At 37.6% G+C, this 18,143-nt stretch overlaps 1 protein-coding gene and 1 long non-coding RNA gene across 5 annotated transcripts in view; one reads left to right on the forward strand and one right to left on the reverse strand.

Annotated features, from left to right (window-relative positions):
* FAM171B (family with sequence similarity 171 member B) overlaps positions 1 to 10,427 on the forward strand; it is a 41,108-nt gene extending 30,681 nt beyond the window's left edge. Inside the window, exons 6-8 of the mRNA XM_021400351.1 lie at positions 801 to 917; positions 1,593 to 1,716; positions 2,036 to 10,427. Of these exons, the coding sequence (XP_021256026.1) occupies positions 801 to 917; positions 1,593 to 1,716; positions 2,036 to 3,374 (1,580 nt within the window). The 3' untranslated portion in view covers positions 3,375 to 10,427. The remainder of the gene's footprint in view (positions 1 to 800; positions 918 to 1,592; positions 1,717 to 2,035) is intronic.
* On the reverse strand, positions 7,110 to 17,391 carry LOC110400466. 4 transcript variants are annotated; one of them, XR_002439864.1, is made up of 5 exons: positions 17,206 to 17,391; positions 16,474 to 16,644; positions 15,035 to 15,223; positions 12,851 to 12,993; positions 7,110 to 7,195 (listed from the first exon to the last, which is right to left on the reverse strand). It is a non-coding gene; the product is annotated as an uncharacterized LOC110400466 (long non-coding RNA). The 4 variants fall into 4 exon arrangements; XR_002439863.1 differs by having other exon boundaries at positions 16,465 to 16,644; XR_002439866.1 differs by lacking the exon at positions 15,035 to 15,223 and having other exon boundaries at positions 17,206 to 17,388.

Consider the following 18,143-nt stretch of genomic DNA (forward strand, 5'->3'; position numbering starts at 1 on the left):
CTGAGAAACCACGTCTTTCAGAGTTCTAGGCTGCTGCTGTTGCTGGTCCCTCTCTGCCAGCCATCAGAAGTACCAAAAGAAGACAGCAAATTTTAGTGCCAAATGATTTGGAGAGGTGAAGGAGGGCTGCAGACACGTGGCATGGGTCAGCTCTCATCTCCACCTCCTCTCTGATAATACTTCTTTGCTTTTCTGTGAGAAGGATCCTGGAGATCAGTTTAAGTGATGGGCTTTAAATAAATCACACTTTTTATGTAATTTGGTTCTTAGGTTTGTTTTTTTGTGTGTGTTAACATTTTTCTTTCTTGGTATTTGCAGTTTGAAAAATGTGAGGTTGCTTATATGAGAGAGCTTTCAATTTTCAGAATTTCCCAGATGGTACACATAGATGTACTCAAATAATACACTATTTAATTCCATCTCTTCTACTGGATGCTTTATTAGCTGTAGAAGCTGGCATACTGTGAAACTTGTCCTTTGCATTGCCTACCAGATGGTGTGGCCTAACAGAAGACCTTTCCAAATCATTTGTTGACATATCTATTTATTTTTTATTAAGAATGATATGAAAATAATTCAAGCAACTAATGATGTTACCTTATTTTAAAGTCAATGTCCACACAAGAATATTTGTACTGTAATTGTCAAGAGAAAACTTGCACATTTAGCTATAACTGTATAATACATAGTGTATAGGACAGAAGTTTAATTTTTCTTGTATTTTTGATAATCATTTAATTGATAGTGTTTTAGATACAGAGGAATGCTGCATGGCATTTGCAATATCTTGTCTTTTTCAGGTGCTTGGGTAAGCCGTGGCCTAGGAATGGTAAAAGAAGCGAATGATCAGTTAGTATGGACATACACTGCTCAGCACTTAGGCTACTGGATAGCAGCTCCACTGCCTGGAACAAGAGGTACTGGAACAGCTGTAGAAGAAAGTAGTGAATAACTCAAGTAAAAATTTGTCATCAGGCTGTCAGTTTGATTGTTTTGTATAACAAAAGAAAGGGAAAATGACATGAAATCTCAACAATTGGATAACTTTTGCTTGTTTTATTTTTGATGATGCATGCCTTTCTGCATCTGACTGTTTCCTAGAACTTCCAATACAGCCTGGACTTCCCACCAGCAGTGTTAGAAGTTATACATTTGTATTATTGCCATCTTTTGGAAGAACCTTATAAGGAAACTTAACTATGGAGATTTAAAATCAGCAGTACCCTGTCCCTTACAGCTGAGGATTGTGTATAACAGGAAGAAATCCAAAGAGGTTAGGCTTTGGTGTATGGCCTCAGTAGATCCTTTTATATGAACATCTGTTGCATACTTGGATTTTGCAGATTGTCATGGTATTGCTTTAGTATTTAAGATGATGAACCTTTAAAAAAATCTGTTACACTGTAAACACTGAACATTTTCTAGTCTGCTGAAGTAGCAAAGTGAAAAGGGATAGATGAAGATAGTACCATAGGAACACAAAATTATGGGAAAAGTTCAGTGTGTTGTATTAGCTACAGCTCTGCATATCAAGCAAAATTACTTGATCATAAAATCTAATTCTTGTCTGCTTTTGTTTTTTGAAAATCTAGAATCGATAATTAGTGCAGTTTCCAAGGACATAACAGCCTATCACACAGTGTTCCTTACCGCCATACTGGGAGGTACTGTTATCATTATAATTGGATTTTTTGCTGTTCTTCTTTGTTACTGCAGGTAAGCAAAAAGAGGGGCTACAACGAGCTCAGCATTAATGTAATTAAAGATTGATAAACAATTACTTGAGCTTGACAGGTTTCTTAACACAAAAGCTGTTAAGACATTAAGACTTTAAAACATTTTGTTGCTTTATACACCCAACTCCAATATATAGCCAAAGATTTCTATAATTTTTGTGCTTACAGAACTTCATTTTATGTTTTTGACATTGTATTATACTAGTAACTTAAACAACATCTAATATTCAGCTGTGGCAATGAACAGTTGGCGTATTTCCTAGCATACACTGCAGTCACTCTGCATTTCTTTTGCTTAGGGACAAATGTGGTCGAACACAAAAGAAGGAAAAAAATACAACTAAGCTGGATGTCATAAAAAAAGACCAGACGACATCAACAACTCACATAAATCACATCAATGCTGTCAAGGGGTCTTTAAAGTTAGAGGATAAGTCACAACAGTTATATACACCGAAGATGTCTTCATACAGCCCTCAAAGAAGGATGTCCACAGACACAGAAGATGGAAAATCACGAGACAATTTTAAAATCTACTCAGAAGATGCATCTTATCAGTCATCCTATCAGACTGGTCAGTCAATAAATTCACCTCATTCATTGGAGCCTAGTACTGGACTCAGACACTTACAGCCACCAAAGCATACTAGCAGTGCTACTTCCCAGGCTCCTAGGGACATTCAAGAGCAAAACAGATACCTTACGCTGCAAGAGGAGATATATGGGCTTTCCCATATCCCAGAACATCTAATGCATATTTACAATCAACCTATTGCTATTCTTCAAACCTCTGATCTTTTCCATTCCCCAGAACAATTGCACGCTGCTAAATCAGCAACTCTGCCAAGGAAAGGACAGTTAGTGTATAGCCCCATGATGGAACCTGTGAATCGAGACGGTTACATGCAAACATTACCTAAAATGCCGGTGCACTCTCATCCACAGCCTTCTGTCTGCAGAGATGAACAAAGCACATTGGATGGTGAACAAGGCTTGCCTTCTCAAACATCAAACTGGGGTCGGTACACTAACAGCTTACTGGAATCTGTCTCTGTCCCTGGAACGTTGAATGAAGCAGTTGTAATGACTCCATTTTCATCTGAGCTTCAAGGCATTTCAGAACAAACATTATTGGAACTCTCTAAGGGAAAGCCATCTCCGCACCCCCGAGCATGGTTTGTGTCTCTGGACGGAAAGCCGATAGCTCAAGTGAGGCATTCTTTTATAGATCTAAAAAAGGGCAGAAAAACAGAGAGTAATGATACCAGTCTGGACTCTGGTGTGGACATGAATGAGCATCATCCTGGTAGGAAACTGGAGCGAGAGAAAACCTTCATTAAAAATATGCCACATTCAAAGATCCTTTACTTGGAAGATCTGGATCTGAGTAGCAGTGAAAGTGGGACCACTGTGTGCACTCCAGAGGACCAGGCTGTGAGGCACATTCTGGATGGAGGGAATGCGCCGGCCATAGAACAGCATGATGAAGAGGGTCTAAGAAGAAAAACTGTGTCAGGAAGTCAGGAATCCGGTATCCCTTCCCCTAAAAAAAGGGATAGACCATCTCTCACAAAAAGAGATAGCAAAACTAATATCTGGAAGAAAAGAGAGGAGAGGCCACTTATTCCTATAAATTAAAACACCATGTGCTTTGTGTTGTTGCTCTCCCTGCTGGTTGTTTACCTCTTGGCTGCTTGTGTAATTCTGCAGTGTAGGGTTTACAAGGGAAATACTGTTTTCTAGTATTAAGAAAATTTAACGTTTTTTAATGTACAGATTGAGTTACTATAACTTCAACTGGGCAATTGATATTCAATGTGAATTGATAACAGGGAAACACAAATGAAAATTTTCCAGTTCCTAATTTTGCTGGCAGTGTAGAGAGGGTCCACACTTTAATTAACCTGTCATTTTTTTTTGACACAAGTCTTGGAATGCACAGTGAGAAATGTAGGCACATCTTTCTTTGAAATTTTTTTAATTTTTGCTAAAGCATTGCTATAGTGGCTCAAGCCATTTCTCAGTCTTATTCCTAATAAATGTGATTATCTGTACAGTATTTTATATGTGAACTTTTCTAGGGATTTGTCACTACCACTTTGTATAATGCTTCGTCATTTATTTCCGTGGCACCAGCAGAAGAGCTCTACTGGATTTATCAGAAGATTTCTATAGCATTACTGTCCTCTCTGTGTCCATTGATGTGCAAAAGGTAACAATTTGTATAGCAGTGGCAGCAGGGGGACCTGTACATGATGCGTGGCCACCGGAGTTCCCGATCTCTGCTGTCATAAGATGTTGCCTGTCTTTTTTAGTCCGCTTTGTTATGAACTGTGGATGCTGACAACTGGCATCAGCTAGGTAGCATCCACCTCCTGCAGAAAAGGACTTCTTCTGGTAACATTTAAAGCTGCTGTTACTACTAATTGCAGTGGCTTCTTTTGGCTTTGTTACTAGTTAAAATCATCTGCATACTCTTAAACCAGTTGTGCTCCAAAACATTGTCTTGAATTCCTGCGGATTTATAAGTTAGACTTTGGCCTGTGATAAAAAAAAGTGTGCAAGTTCAGACAAGTTATGTTGTAATATGTAATAGTGCCCTTTGGGAAAGCTGTTGCTTTTTATTTTATGATTTGGAGATGTATGTGCCTACATTTTACTAACCCAGGCTACTTTTGTCCTAGATTGTGCATCACAGTGGGGTTAAGCAGGCTTTAAAAATTGGGGTTTTTTTATAAGCATGAGAGCAGATTGCGAAATTTGATCTGTAATGCAATATTAATACTACTTATGACTCAACTTAGAGTTAAACTTACCAAAAGTCATGAATGCATGAATTGTAACTGAGATATGTATAGAGGAAGGGAAAGGCCATCAAAATGTTCTTTATTTTTAATGTTCATCTTGTCAAAGTGATAGTTTGAAGTTTGGCTAACAGAAAAATATACATACCCCTTGAATGTGCTTTGTACAGTATATAGAATGTCTTTCTGTGGCTTTTAAGATGCTTCCCTGATTAAATAAGTTCCAGCATCTTGGCCTTGGCAGTTTGATTACAAATCATCCTAAAAAAGTGTTTTAAATATTTCCCCTAGTTTGTAGTAGTAGTTTGGGTTCAACACTGATACCCAAGCATAAAATGAGTGCAGGTAAATTGTGGGGCGAGGTGCACTTAGTTGTCCGTCTTGTACTACCGATCACCTTGCCTTTTAGCCACCGTTTTTGAAGCACACCTTGATTTTTTTTCTGTGCCTGTGCTTCAGGAATTTTTTCTATAGAGGAAGCAGGGGGGAGTGAAGTATGGTGGTAGTGTTTATTAACATCCATTCCACATGTGTGCTCAGAGTTGGGAAATATTGTATGTGGCTGGGCTTCTGGGAGCATTCACCCAGGAAACCATTCTGTGAAGTATGTCTGTTCTTCTGGGATTGTCAATTGTCTGGTGACTGTTTCTAGAAGAACATGTAAGATAATTGGGATGGTACTAGCAGCCCATTAGTCCAAGTTTTTCTGATGTCTCCAATTCTGTTTGGCCAAAAAACTCTGATTTAATTATGCAGTTCATCTATTTTAGAGGTTAAGATGGCTTGCCATATTAGCATGCCTTTAATACTTTTTCTTGGGAACTAATTTGACTTCTCTATATGAAATACAGTACCTATTTTCCTGTATTCAATTCCACTGGATTATGAATATGACTAACTTTCTAGCCTCAAGTGGTGATATTTTCATTCCTTTATTTGTCTTACTTGTCCGTTATATATTTTGAAGTGTATTTTCATATAGACGCACAATTAATTTGAAAATTACTTTTGCTTTTGAGGTTCAGTATTGCCCTGCTTAGAGTTGCATTGGTTGTGATGAATCACTATTCAAGAAGAAACTATCAAATATTGTGTTGAAATTAACAGTAAATCTCTGACCATGGATTTGAGTTGTCTAAATTTAATTTCATTCACCTACAGTAATGTAAATTTACAGCAGGTACTTTATCTTGTTTAATGCATATTTTAAAATGTAAGTACCAAGGCCACCTAATTCCTTAAACTCACTTTTATCATTGAAAGATAAAGACTGTAACAAATGGCTTTATTCGTGTGAGTTCAAGTGAATGAAATTTTGCACTCCAGTGTTCCTGTTCTGCATCGGAGTAGGTATCTGCTCATCAAAGAAAAAGGATTAGAAATTTTGAAAAGGTCAGTTTAGGACTTCCAAAGAGCAGTTTCCAAAGATGCACTGATTTAGTGCCGATTCTTGTCCGCCATGCTGGCGAATCACAACCAAGGAGTGGAGTTATTTTCTGAACTATCAGTCTAAGTGAGCTTTTGCCTGGATTTAGTCACAATTTCACCCTGGTAGTTCATCAGTTCCTAGGCAGCCAACCAAGTTGGAGGGCAATATTATTCTTCAGTTTCTTGCTGCGGGGCTTCTTGGTAGTAGGAAGCAAAATGAATTTCTTTCTGAAAATGTTCTTTGTTTTCATAATTGATAGAGATGACTTATCTGTACGTAAAGTGCATGTCCTTAGTAGCCTTGCAGTAGCTGGAGCTGTGATAGGACACCTCCTATCAACATCTTTGTGAACTGGTGTTTCTCATAGAGCCTCAGTCCTCTCTTGCCTAATGAGGATGTGAGCATTTGTTTTTGTGGAGTAATTAAATTCTACTCTGGAGTGCACAAGCAGCAGTAAAGGTAATACAGTTTCCAAGGCTGTCTTTAGCTATTTCTTCCATCCATGCTTTGCTTGCTTTGTAGGTCCCATATGCCAACTTCACTGAGTGTGACTTGCTAGCATTTATCACGTGTCTTATGCTGCTGGTAACATGTTAGAAGGCTTTTCTGAAGTTTAGGTTTATATTAAAAGTATGTACGTAATTTTTTTTCTGTGTCAGAATTTGGGAATCTAGTCTGTAGAGAGGAAATGTTTCTATAGGTGTATGGGGGAAGATAGATGTATGAAACCAGATGATGCTCTTAAGTGCATGGTGAGTGGGAATTCTTCCCTGGCCCTATCATGAGCACTAAATCTTGGATTTTAAAATCTGCATGCAACTCTAAAATACTTAAAATATTTGATATCTGTATGCAATATTTACAGGATATATTCTGTAAATATAATCATCATTTTCCACTCGTGTTGGAACTTAACGCACTAGAAACCCGTATTACCTCTTAGTGCCTGGAATTCTTTATTTTGCTTATCCTTTCAAGAAAAGGAGTTTCACTACAATGATCTCTAATATTTTAATTGCAGATACTGTATGCAAGGTGTAGATGGAGAAGACAAACTGTTACCATGATGTTGAGATTCTTGCAGCTGGGTATATTATTTCTAAGTGCTAGCAGGTTTTGGTGAGGTGGCTGATGGGGTTTGTTGAGGCCTTGCTTCTGCAGATGAATCTGTGTGGCTCAGATCAGTGCTTCGATGCAGTATAATCATTTTCAGGATCTAAAGCGGGCTGTAAGGAAGAAGGGGATAGATTCTTTAGTAGGGTCTGTTGTGACGGGACAAAGGCAGATGGTTTCAAAATGAAAGAGGGAAGACAGGATATAAGGAAGAAGTATTTTACAATGGGAGTGGTGAAGTGCTGGAGGTTGCCCAGAGATGCAGTGGATGCCCTGTTGTTGGAGACACTCAAGGCCAGGCTGGATGGAGCTCTGAGCACTGTGATTGAGTTGTAGGTGCCCCTGTTTGTTGCAGGGGATTTTGACTAGATGACCTTTAAGGGACCCTTCCAACTCAAAGAATTTTATGAAAATATAAATGATCAGATTAAATAGTACATAACTGTATATACATTAATCTGTACATGTTAACCAGAATAAGAATAAGCTAATAAACAGTAATTTTCTGATTGTTACAAAAAGTCAGGTACTACAGTAATTTAAAAAAGGAGAAATGCTTAACAATTACATTAGCAAGAAAAATCTTTTTAAATACTGTCAGAAATAGGAGAACTCTGCTATCTTATAAGCCTGAAAGCACAACTGATTTGATAATTAGGGATGCTATTTACCAATGCAGAGCTAGAGATTATGCACATCAGATAATCCAGTATATAGGACTGCGCATTTTTAGTTGTCTGCTCTGTTTCTGTGCAGTAATTTGTACCAAAGAGGGTGAAATGATTGGACAGCACTTCAAATTCTTCTCGTTAGTTAAAATATGAAACAGATTAACAATATTACCGTTATAATGGTGTACAAATGAAAATGCAGTACACTACAACCGTTGTCTAGTACTGCATGTGAAACATGGCGTACTAGAAGTATCTGAAGATACTAAATTATCCTGCTGAAGTGCCTTTCTCTTTCATCTGACTTCTTTTATCAGTGGGACACCTGACTATCTGAAAAGCACACGTATGTGGTTTTTTTCTGTTAGCCAAAAACCCTGATTCAGACTTTCAGTTACGTAGCTTTTATAATGTTTTCAAAGGCAGATCTAGTGTTTTTATGTTGGAATACTGACTTCTGCATGTTGATTATGATGGCTGTTGTACACCTTGTCTTTTTCATGTTTTATGTTTGGAAAGAAATTAAAGAAGTATATCTTTAGCAATCCGAACAGCAGTATCTTTTAAAAACCACATATGGGATCCAATTCAACTTCGTAAGTCAGAAGGAAGCATCTTGGAAGTCACTCAGCTTACAGGCCTGAAACTGGGTTTTTAACTTCAGAAATGAAATTATTATGTTTTCAACATACAAACTATTATGATGATAAAAATCCTTTGTCTGTTGCTAACCCTTATTGGCAGTAGAAGGTGTATTGAGTTATGTATATTGAATTTTTCTTGTGTTTAAGAACCAGTTTGTATCTAATTTTGAGGCCTAACCTGCGCTGTTTACAGAACCCAAGCTTCTCAATTGATTTTTTTTTTTTTTTTTTAGTTTGGTGCAGTTGTACACATGCAAAACACAATAATAGACCTATAGTTTTAAAAATAGCATTCTTTTATAGATCTCTTACTAACTTGTGCCATAGTTCTAAGGGAGGGCAAGTATGTTTCTCTTAAAGAACTCATGCTAAAAGTGGGTTAAGAGGTTTTAATCTGAATTTCATTTTCTTTTAAAATCAGTACTCAGTGTGTTCTGCTTATTAAAAAAAAAAAAAACAAAAATGACTTAAGATTATTTTCATGACTGGCAGAGGAAAGCTGTGTTTATAATCTTTCCCATTAACATTCAGCCTGAAAATTATCTTACAGAATGAAACTTTTTCAGTCGATTTACGGTTATTGAACATTTCTCTATTTGCATCTATCCAAAAATGTACTGGTGCATTTTTCCTCCGTTAATTTTTCAGTTCTTTTGAAGGACTTGCTGCACTTCAGTCCATGTTAGAACAGTACTATTTTTACAACATCTTGCTGTGTATGAAGACACTGTTTAGTGCACAACTTGTGCATGGAGGCCATAGACCATTGATGAGGTACCAAAATGTAGGTGAGCTGATGTCGCTGGCTGTGGTCACCACCTTGTGTGTTGGAGCCTTACACTCAGTAGGCACTTCATTACCTTGGCAATCATTTTCAGAAATGTTCAAGAACAGATGAGATGTTTGTTTACAACATTCCTGCTGTTCGGCATCCAGATTTTAAGTATTTTTACTTTTTTATATTTTATCAGAGGTGTCTTTTAATCTCTATTACAGTATCAGTGAATATGTTACTGAAAATGTAACTAAGAGTCGTAAAATGTTACAGCTTATGCAATATAATAAAATAGTTAGAAGTCATCAGTGCCATAACTTTAATTTTTGTGGTCTTTGAAATCATATGTTGTCCGGGGACATAGTTGTCTCACTTCACACTTTTTTTCTTTGTTAAATAATGTTAAAAAAAATTCTGTATTTCTTCCATGGCCATAATTCCAGTATTTGAGCAATGTTATCCTCCTTAAAAGTTTACCAATTCTAATTCAGTCATATTCTGTTCCATTTCTAGTGAAGAAAGCCTTTTCTCTTCACATTGCATCTGATTCCTGTTTGTTAATGCAGCTAAGAGTATTACCTGTGTAAACTGATTTTGTTGAATTGGAAGGGGGTACCCAGAGAACAAGAATAGTATTTTAGGTTTTGTTCATGCTCATAATCTTTTTTTCTCCATTCTTTCATTTAGATACTTTCTGTGACTCCAAGAACAAATAAGATTTCTGCATGTCTGAATGTGCAGACATGCAGAAGCATCAATTCCACCTACAGATAATCTCTAAGTATTCAGGTAGAAGAACAGAAGGATTGTGTGATATGGGAGAGCTTAAACCGAACTTCAGGGTATAAAGTATTGATTTTTAATTGCATATAGTGCAATATTTCTCAAGCCTTTATCTCTTTTTCAGCTTTACAAAAGCTATTTGTCAACTATTTCACGTTTGTTCAGAAACACTGCAAGACTACAGGCAAGCATGCAGCAAAGGTTCTCCTGGCATGGCGGGCATTCGCTTGTGTTCGGCAATCTAATGCTCTGAGAAGCTACAGTCTTCCAGGAAACTACTGGTTTTCTTATTCTCACAGAAAAAAATATTTTCAAACTTCCTGAAAAGTTGTTTCACTTTATTTAAACCCATTGCAAATCCATTAGTTGCTTTGAAATGTACAGTTTCCTTTCTCTCTACAGGAAATTAAAGGAATCTCATGAATTTTATTTCCAATTCAACGAAATAAAAATCTATTTCAGTCATATTTCATTTTTGTGTACAGATTAAATATCTGGGTCATCAGATCTGTAAATGCAAATAATTATATACGAAAAATGAACTGAAGTTCAACTTGATCTATGTGGTCATAAAGAAAAAAAAACCTCTATAAAACTCAAAGTCTATGGATTAGTCACTTAAATATCAATTAAAGTCTGTGAGTAGGTGACACTGATAAGTTTGTTCTAAATAAGTTGCAACAAATTTTGGTTTCTATTAAAGCATAAGGAAAGATAACTGGAAAAAGTTATGTCTTGAATTTGGCCAAGCTTCCAAAAAAAAAAAAATTATTTCAGGCCTTTGGGTTTAAATTTTCATTATCCTTATTAGGAACCTAGATTTTTAAGAAAATAAATGACTAAAATTTACATTGGTTATATTACCATTTGGGAAATAATTGGAAGTTTTTTGTCTTGGCCATCCGTACACAGCTGAAAGTAGGCGTGGTTCCTGTGTACTTGAAATAGTTTTCGAAGTTTAGCTCCTCTTCTGAGCATAAATTATGTCAGTGAACCATAGCAGATCTTACAGACAGTACCTTACACTATGAATATGTTCTTGTACATCTCGCTTTTAGTATTGTACATTGAAAATAGCAGTTGATATGACATTTTTCAGCAATAATGTTAAAATCAGTCTGGCTTTATTTATTACAGCTCTGAATAAGAACTTTGATGTAATTGGTCCTTCAAGAATATAAAAGCTGTACACATTTTACATTTCTTGGAGCAATTTACTTGACTGAAGGTTAAAAACTTGAGAAAGAGCAACAATTTTACAAGTATATTGCTATTTTCTGAAACACATCTACACCAGCCAGATCAGTTCCTGTGCTTGAGATGACCAAATACAAGCATTTCTAGCCGCAGTAAATTAATTTTTGTGACATCTACAGTTAATGACATTTGATTATTCACATATTGTTTCTTGATCTCCCAGAAATCCTGTGTATGGAATATAAAAGCAAAAATACAGCTGTTACCTAAAACAAGAAAATCATGAGCTGGTATGCAGAGGAAATCCTTCCAGTAATAAATCTGTTTTTGTTGGTTTAAAATTGAGATCATTAGGGAGTCATTGTCTTAGGAGCCTCTGCTGATGGCTGGTCTTTCCCAGTTTTTTACTGTCCTTTTAGGAAGAATGGCTTGCTGCACAGATTAAAGTGAAAATTCAGCACTCTGGAATATCTTTGAATTGAGGAATTATCACACTCACCTGTTTTAAAAGCGAGTGCATTTTTTTGTACTGCCACTGTCAAAATGATGTGGGCTTCTCAAAGCTTTATTTATGTTATCCTTCCTAATGGTATTGGACTTCCCAGAAAATGCTGCCTCGGAAGAGCTTAGAGAATTATCCTCATCATGCCTCAAATGCTCAATCAGCGTTCTGCTGTTCTGATCAGAATCACCTCCTAGATGGAGGTCAGTAAGACTTCTTAAAATTCAATCCATTTGAGATTCTGGCACACTTCTGTTATGAAGTGTTTTGAAGCTATTTGGAGAACTTTCTGATTAGTGTTGAGATGATACTTGCTTGATTAAATATTGATTTCTAGAGACACACATTTCTGGTTCCTCTTCTTTTGCAAGTTTTCTAACACTTGCATGAGAACCTGTTGAAAGGATATACTAGTCAAACATGAACACTTCCCAAGTCAGAGAATTGTATACAACATGTTCATCAATAGGACGTGGGTTTTTTTGGTGCGCTAGCCAGCTGTCAATATATTCCCTATGAAACTTAAAAGACAAAGGTCAGTTGTCAGCATATTTCTTAGCTAAACGTGGGCTAATCAATTGTTTGACCATGTAGCAGTAATTCAATTTTGTCCAGTATTCTGAGCACAAATCAAGAGAAATTTCACTGAGCACGATGGGGGCTATGGCTATGCCACTGATGTATAGAGTGGATACACCCCAAGTTATGGACGCTGTTAGGCTGAAGAAAAAGTTTTCAGGCTGCTCTAAATGGGGTGTCTAGATCACATTTCTTAAGGTGCTCCAACAGCCTGTAAGAGTAACTTGAGAATAAGATTGCACATGTTCATTAAAATGAGGAATCAGTGCTGACTGCTTGTTTTTCTTTGAGCTTAATTGCTCTTATGACTGTGTTACGTATCAGTGCTGGCTGTAAAGGGCAGTGACTATGGAGACTGATGAAGATCCTGCCAAGTGATCAAAAAGTTGGGTTTTGTATTACTAGTATTGTTCATCTGTGGAAAAAGTACTGCTGGATAGGTAAGCTAGACTGAGTTCAATCTGAAAAGGGTGCTTGCAAAAACAAAGGTGATCTTAACAGGTTGGCAAGGTAATATTATTTCCAAATACTTGTCAGTTGAAAAGTCTGAGGTGGTACAGGCTAACAGGTGAAGATTTGGCTCCTTAATGTTTGAAGCACTTTTTTTCCCCTCTTACCTTGTGATTACATGGTGGGAATCTCGACCACGATGAAAGCTATTCAAACAGCATCTATGTTGATTACCTAGGGCAAGTAAATTAGCTTGCTAGCTAAAATACTGGGTTCAGATTTTACAATGTTCTGTGGGGCACAAGTAGTCCTAAAACAAAACAAACAAAAAACAGTGCATTAGGAAAAATAGAAACTAAGGCTGAATGCTTGAGAATGATAAGTTGGCTTTTGACAGAAACTTAATAATTGATAGATGAGCCAGTCTGCTAGACCAGACTTGCTATTGTGCAAGTCATTTCTGTGTTATTGATTTTACAAACACTTAAATCTCCCAGAACACCAACTAGTAAGTTTTTTTTAGCCTGAACAATTGCATAATGTAAGCTATTGAATTTTTGCAGTAGTTTGTGTGAATTTTTCTGAACTATATAAAGATGAGTTGTTGCTTTATTAGAAATATTGCTATATTTTCTTATTAAAACATTTATCCTTTTGTATATAGTATTTACTATTTCTTCAGATGCTGTTAAAGAAAATGTTTTATGTTTGTCATAGTAGATGGTGCAGGAAAAGACAAGCTCTTACTTCTCTTGAAGATGCTGGAATGGTTTGCTAGGTTAAAGCTTTTATATGTTCCTCTTTGATATGATGGTTCTGAAAGCTGTTCATGAGGTCTGCACTTCTTATTTCTCTTCTGTTGTGCAAAATAATTGAGATAAATGGAACTCAAGACATAAGTGTGCTTGTAAATGTTAAAAAAAAAAAAAGTATCTGAGAACAATTGAACAAATTTGTTTCCTAACTATTTTTGATGTGGCAAATACAATTAGCCATCTTAAGTGAAATCTCTTACTTGGGCCTTTGCTAAGCCTGGAACAGAAAACATTTACTTCAGCTAGAGCTTCAAGATATTCTCTCTCTTTTTTTTTTTTTTTTTTTTTTTTTTTGTAGCACAGCTCTCTCAGGAATGGCAAACCTGAAGAGCTGTTATTTCTAGAGAGTCTGACACAAAGTGACAGAAAAATTAACCTCTAAGATGTGAGTATGTTTATTTATGGCTGTTACAGTAATCTGAATTGACTGATGTTTTTCTCTGCTCTGGTGCTCCAGAGTGAATTTATGGTATAAAGGAACCAGCTATCTGTAGATATGTACATACATATTTTCTCAGCTCCTTGATTTCATGAGTTTTGTGTTTCGGTTCTAGGCCTGGACTCTTAGCAGTCTTCTTGTAGCATTTATTTGGGTGAAAACTTGGTGACAAACTTCCAGCAGCCTGCAATTGTCTCAGGCATGCCTCTCAGAGAAGGTAAGCAGTTAGCTACAAAAAGAAACTAGAAAGGTAGCTTAAATTAACTAGAATGTATGTACAACTGCCCATATAAGAGTGCCATGATGCAAGGCATACCTGCAGAGGATAACTAAGCTTGTATCTCATTGTGTTACTTTTTTCTTATCTCACTATTTTTCTGTATTTACTTAGTGTGTAGCAAAATGAGCATAGTTCAGTGCAACATCTGTATGATTTAAGGAGAAGTGAGCTAATATTGCATAGCTCAGTGTAGGGAGAAAGCTTTTTTAATACATGTCTTAGAAGAAGAACACAGAAAATGGCAGAATCCAATGAAACATTCATGATATAGGTGATAATCAGCACACTCAGTACACTAAAGAGGAAAAACAAATCACGTTTATGAACAAGGAGTTAAGGTATTAAACAATGTTTTATGATAAAGTTGTAGATAAGGCTTTCATTTGGAAAAGGAAGATTCCGAATACATGTTACAGAATTGTTTGGAAGTGGATTGTCTACTCTGTAGTTCAAATCACGTGTAAGAAAGAGAGGAATAACCAAAGACGTAGCTGTCTTAATCTTTATTTAAAAATATGTACTTGTAGCACTTCCCCACAATTGGAAATACTCTGCAGTTGTTGCAAGGGATTCCAAGGTGCTTATCTAGTTTTGCTTTCTCTGTTGCAGTCACAAGCTGATTAGAGTTTCTAAATTCTTCTAGAATGAGCTTTAGAGGTGCACATTTTTCCCTGCAGAGTGGGCGCTTTACTACAAGAGTCATTTTCATCTATGACAACTGTATTCCTACAGGTGTACTGAAGCTAGCAATATTAGCAGGTCTTGTCATTCTATAATCAGAAAAGTAGCAAGGCGAAGAACAAGTTGTATACTTAACCTGCAGTAAGTGATGGGAAACGTTTTCTTGAAGAACTCCTGACAAATGGGACAAGCATCCTTTTAACCAGTTCCTTCTCTTGGTGTGACATATTTGTGAGAGGGGAACTTGCTATGTGTTTGTGTTCTTGGTGCAATTGCTGCAGTACACCCTCAACTTCTCTTTCCACAGATCCCAACTTAGAAGCATCTAGGAAAGGTCAACACAAACACCTCAACTTTTTTTGTCAGAACTCTGCATGTACCTCATTTACAATAACTCCCTATCTCCAAATGCAGAAGGGACCACCTCTGTCATATAAACATGGTATGTTTCAGCCCCAAAATGCAAATTCTTTTTTAATTATCACAGAATCTATTTACAATATGCAAGTTTTTATCTAAAATGCTATCCGAGACAAAAATGAAACCAAGATGTTTCTAAACCGTGAAATCATCAGTGATAGCTTAAATTTGAAATACAAAAGAAGCAATTAAACATTGTTAGTGTAACTCATGATGTTTATAAATTCAATGTGTTTTGCTTCTCGTTTAGGAGGCTGATCTCATAACCAATTGCTGACATTTCAGTAAAAATTTCAGTAAAATAATGGAGAAGTCTCCTAGAAGTGATGAGAAAGTGATGCAAGATAGAAAATACCTCTGCTAACAACCAGCTTTGGCAAATTAATCGATTCTCTGAAACTCAGTCTAGGTGTAGTTCTGATGCCACAACAATCTGATACCACTACAGTCTCACAGCCAGAAATGAGTCAGTGGGTTTATGTCAACGTGAATGCTGTTCATGAGTTGAGATCCAGCTCATTGTCTACTGAAGTTATTTTTACCTATACAAAACTTCAGAAAGTAAGGTGTCCTAAAATCTTGCTGAGATAGAAACACAGGCTAGTTTCTGACTTTGAATAAGACGTCTGGTTTTGTGTATCTTTTTGATTACTGGCCATTCTTTAAGGCTGGTTTGTATTTAGCTGCTTTATTGTGGGTATTACTTGAGAAACAGCTTTGGGCTAATGATTTTGCAGGATATTAAAGTTAATGGAGTTCCTCAAGTTTTAGGAAATGAAGTCTAAGGAAGTAGTTGAGAATAACTCTTCATAACCTTACAACCTAACTGAACCGATTATACTCTGGATTAGAAAGCATTGTGGTTTTGGTGACATAAGGTCACAAATGCCAAAATCAGGAAAGGATTACATAATTGCTTCCCCACATACCTTTAGGTTTGAGGGGAAATCCTTATGGCATTGGCAGCATTCATGAAATGCTGTCATTTACATGTTGCAGAAGTCAAAATGTTGCGCTGAGCTAGGGAAGTTCTTGGGGCTACCTTGGTTTGTGCTGAAGGACTCACTATGTGGAAGCAATATGAGATGAACTGTATGTCTGCACCTCATTTCTTACTTGGGAAAGCACCAAACGAGTGATGCTCACCAGGAGTACCTTGAGAACACTGGATTTACTGGAGTACAAGCTGTTTTTATGAAAGATTTCCTCCCTCCCCCTTCGAAATTTTTGCAGCTATTTGCCTTCTGTTTGCATCTTCCCTGAGGTGTTGCTGGGTAGCCAGAGGCCATGACTTCATCCATCCGAGTGAGTAAGCTCTATAGCAAGCTGTAATGGAGGAACAGATACTTAGATTTACAATCTCTTGGCAGTTGGTACTTTTGCAGCAGTATCCTGCTTCTGGTATCCAAAGTACGTGAAATATTAAAGCATCCATGCACTGTTTGTTAACTTTAATTCAACATCAGCATTTAAGTGGCGCAGCCCTGTTAGAATCTTCTAACCTTGCCCAGCAGGCAGTGTGCTGAGAGAAGCCAAGTTACCTTGCAGTGGTACTACTTCTCTTTTAAACAGTCTAAACGGCAACAACACAACAGAGCAGATTCAAATGAGTTTTTAAAACGAGTTTAAATTAAAGGGGCCGGCCACCCTCCTGGCATCTTTCATAGAATCATAGAATCATAGAATTAGCTAGGTTGGAAAAGACCTACAAGATCACCCAGTCCAACCATCCACCTACCACCAACATAACTCCACTAAACCAGGTCTCTCAACACTATATCTAAACGTTTCTTGAACACCTCCAGGGACGGTGACTCAACCACCTCCCTGGGCAGCCTGTTCCAGCGTCTGGAAACCAGTTCGTTCCCTGCCCCCGTCCTCACTCACCCGCTTGCTGCGGTAACCGCATTCAGCCGCTTTCCCCCGCGGGAGCCGGCGGCTCCTGAAGGCCGCAGCGCCACCTGCCGGCACCGCCTCGTCCCCGTAGCGGCCGCCCTGCAGCAGGCGGGTGGTGCGTTCCAGCTCCCGCGCTCCTGCAGCCGCGGCATCGCTGCGGGGGACGCGCGCCGCTCCAGCCGTTGCTGAGGGCAGCGCGTGCGCGGCCAACGGTCGTTGGTGCACCTCCGTCCCTGGAGGTGTTCCAAATGTTTTACTGATCGATATGGTTTAGTAAGGAGATAAAGTTCTGGTTTCAGTTAAAGTTCCTGCCGGCCCCTCTGCCTGTGCAGGGTATATTGGTATTCTCAGTTACTTCATCCCTGTGACTAACTGTAGAGATGTGTGTGTTTATATATATGACTGCATTTCAGGATTTTTTGAACTAAGAACAGGCTTCAAAAAAGACACTGTTACAGTAAATGTTGTGGATCAACAGCCACGTTATGTATAGTTTAAACACACAGTTTTCACAAGAAAATGGAGAAATACTTATAGCCAGCAAATGAGGAATATTGTTATAAATGGTTATTACGTATCTGATATGACAGACCCTTCCCTGTTGCAGGTATGAGCCAATCCGTTACATGATATTTTGTAGTCGTTTCGCTCTTAGGAGGTGGTGGGTTACTTTTCAATGATTTGTGTTCCAGAGCCAGCCTGACACTGATTTGCCTTTTGTTTTCTACCAGTGCTTTCCATCCTCCTCCTCCAGTTATGAAGGGCAAAATGACACTGTTTCCTCCATCCAAGCAGACCACCTTGTACAGATCTTTGCCAGCATGCCTAGCGTCTCAAATAGCATATCCATAGTCTGACAGTTCTCACACTGCATGGCAGGATCCAGCTGTATGAATAGTCTTTACAAATAACTATTGTGTAAAAGGGTA

This window comes from Numida meleagris, chromosome 5, assembly GCF_002078875.1.
Source record: "Numida meleagris isolate 19003 breed g44 Domestic line chromosome 5, NumMel1.0, whole genome shotgun sequence".
NCBI lineage: Eukaryota > Metazoa > Chordata > Aves > Galliformes > Numididae > Numida > Numida meleagris.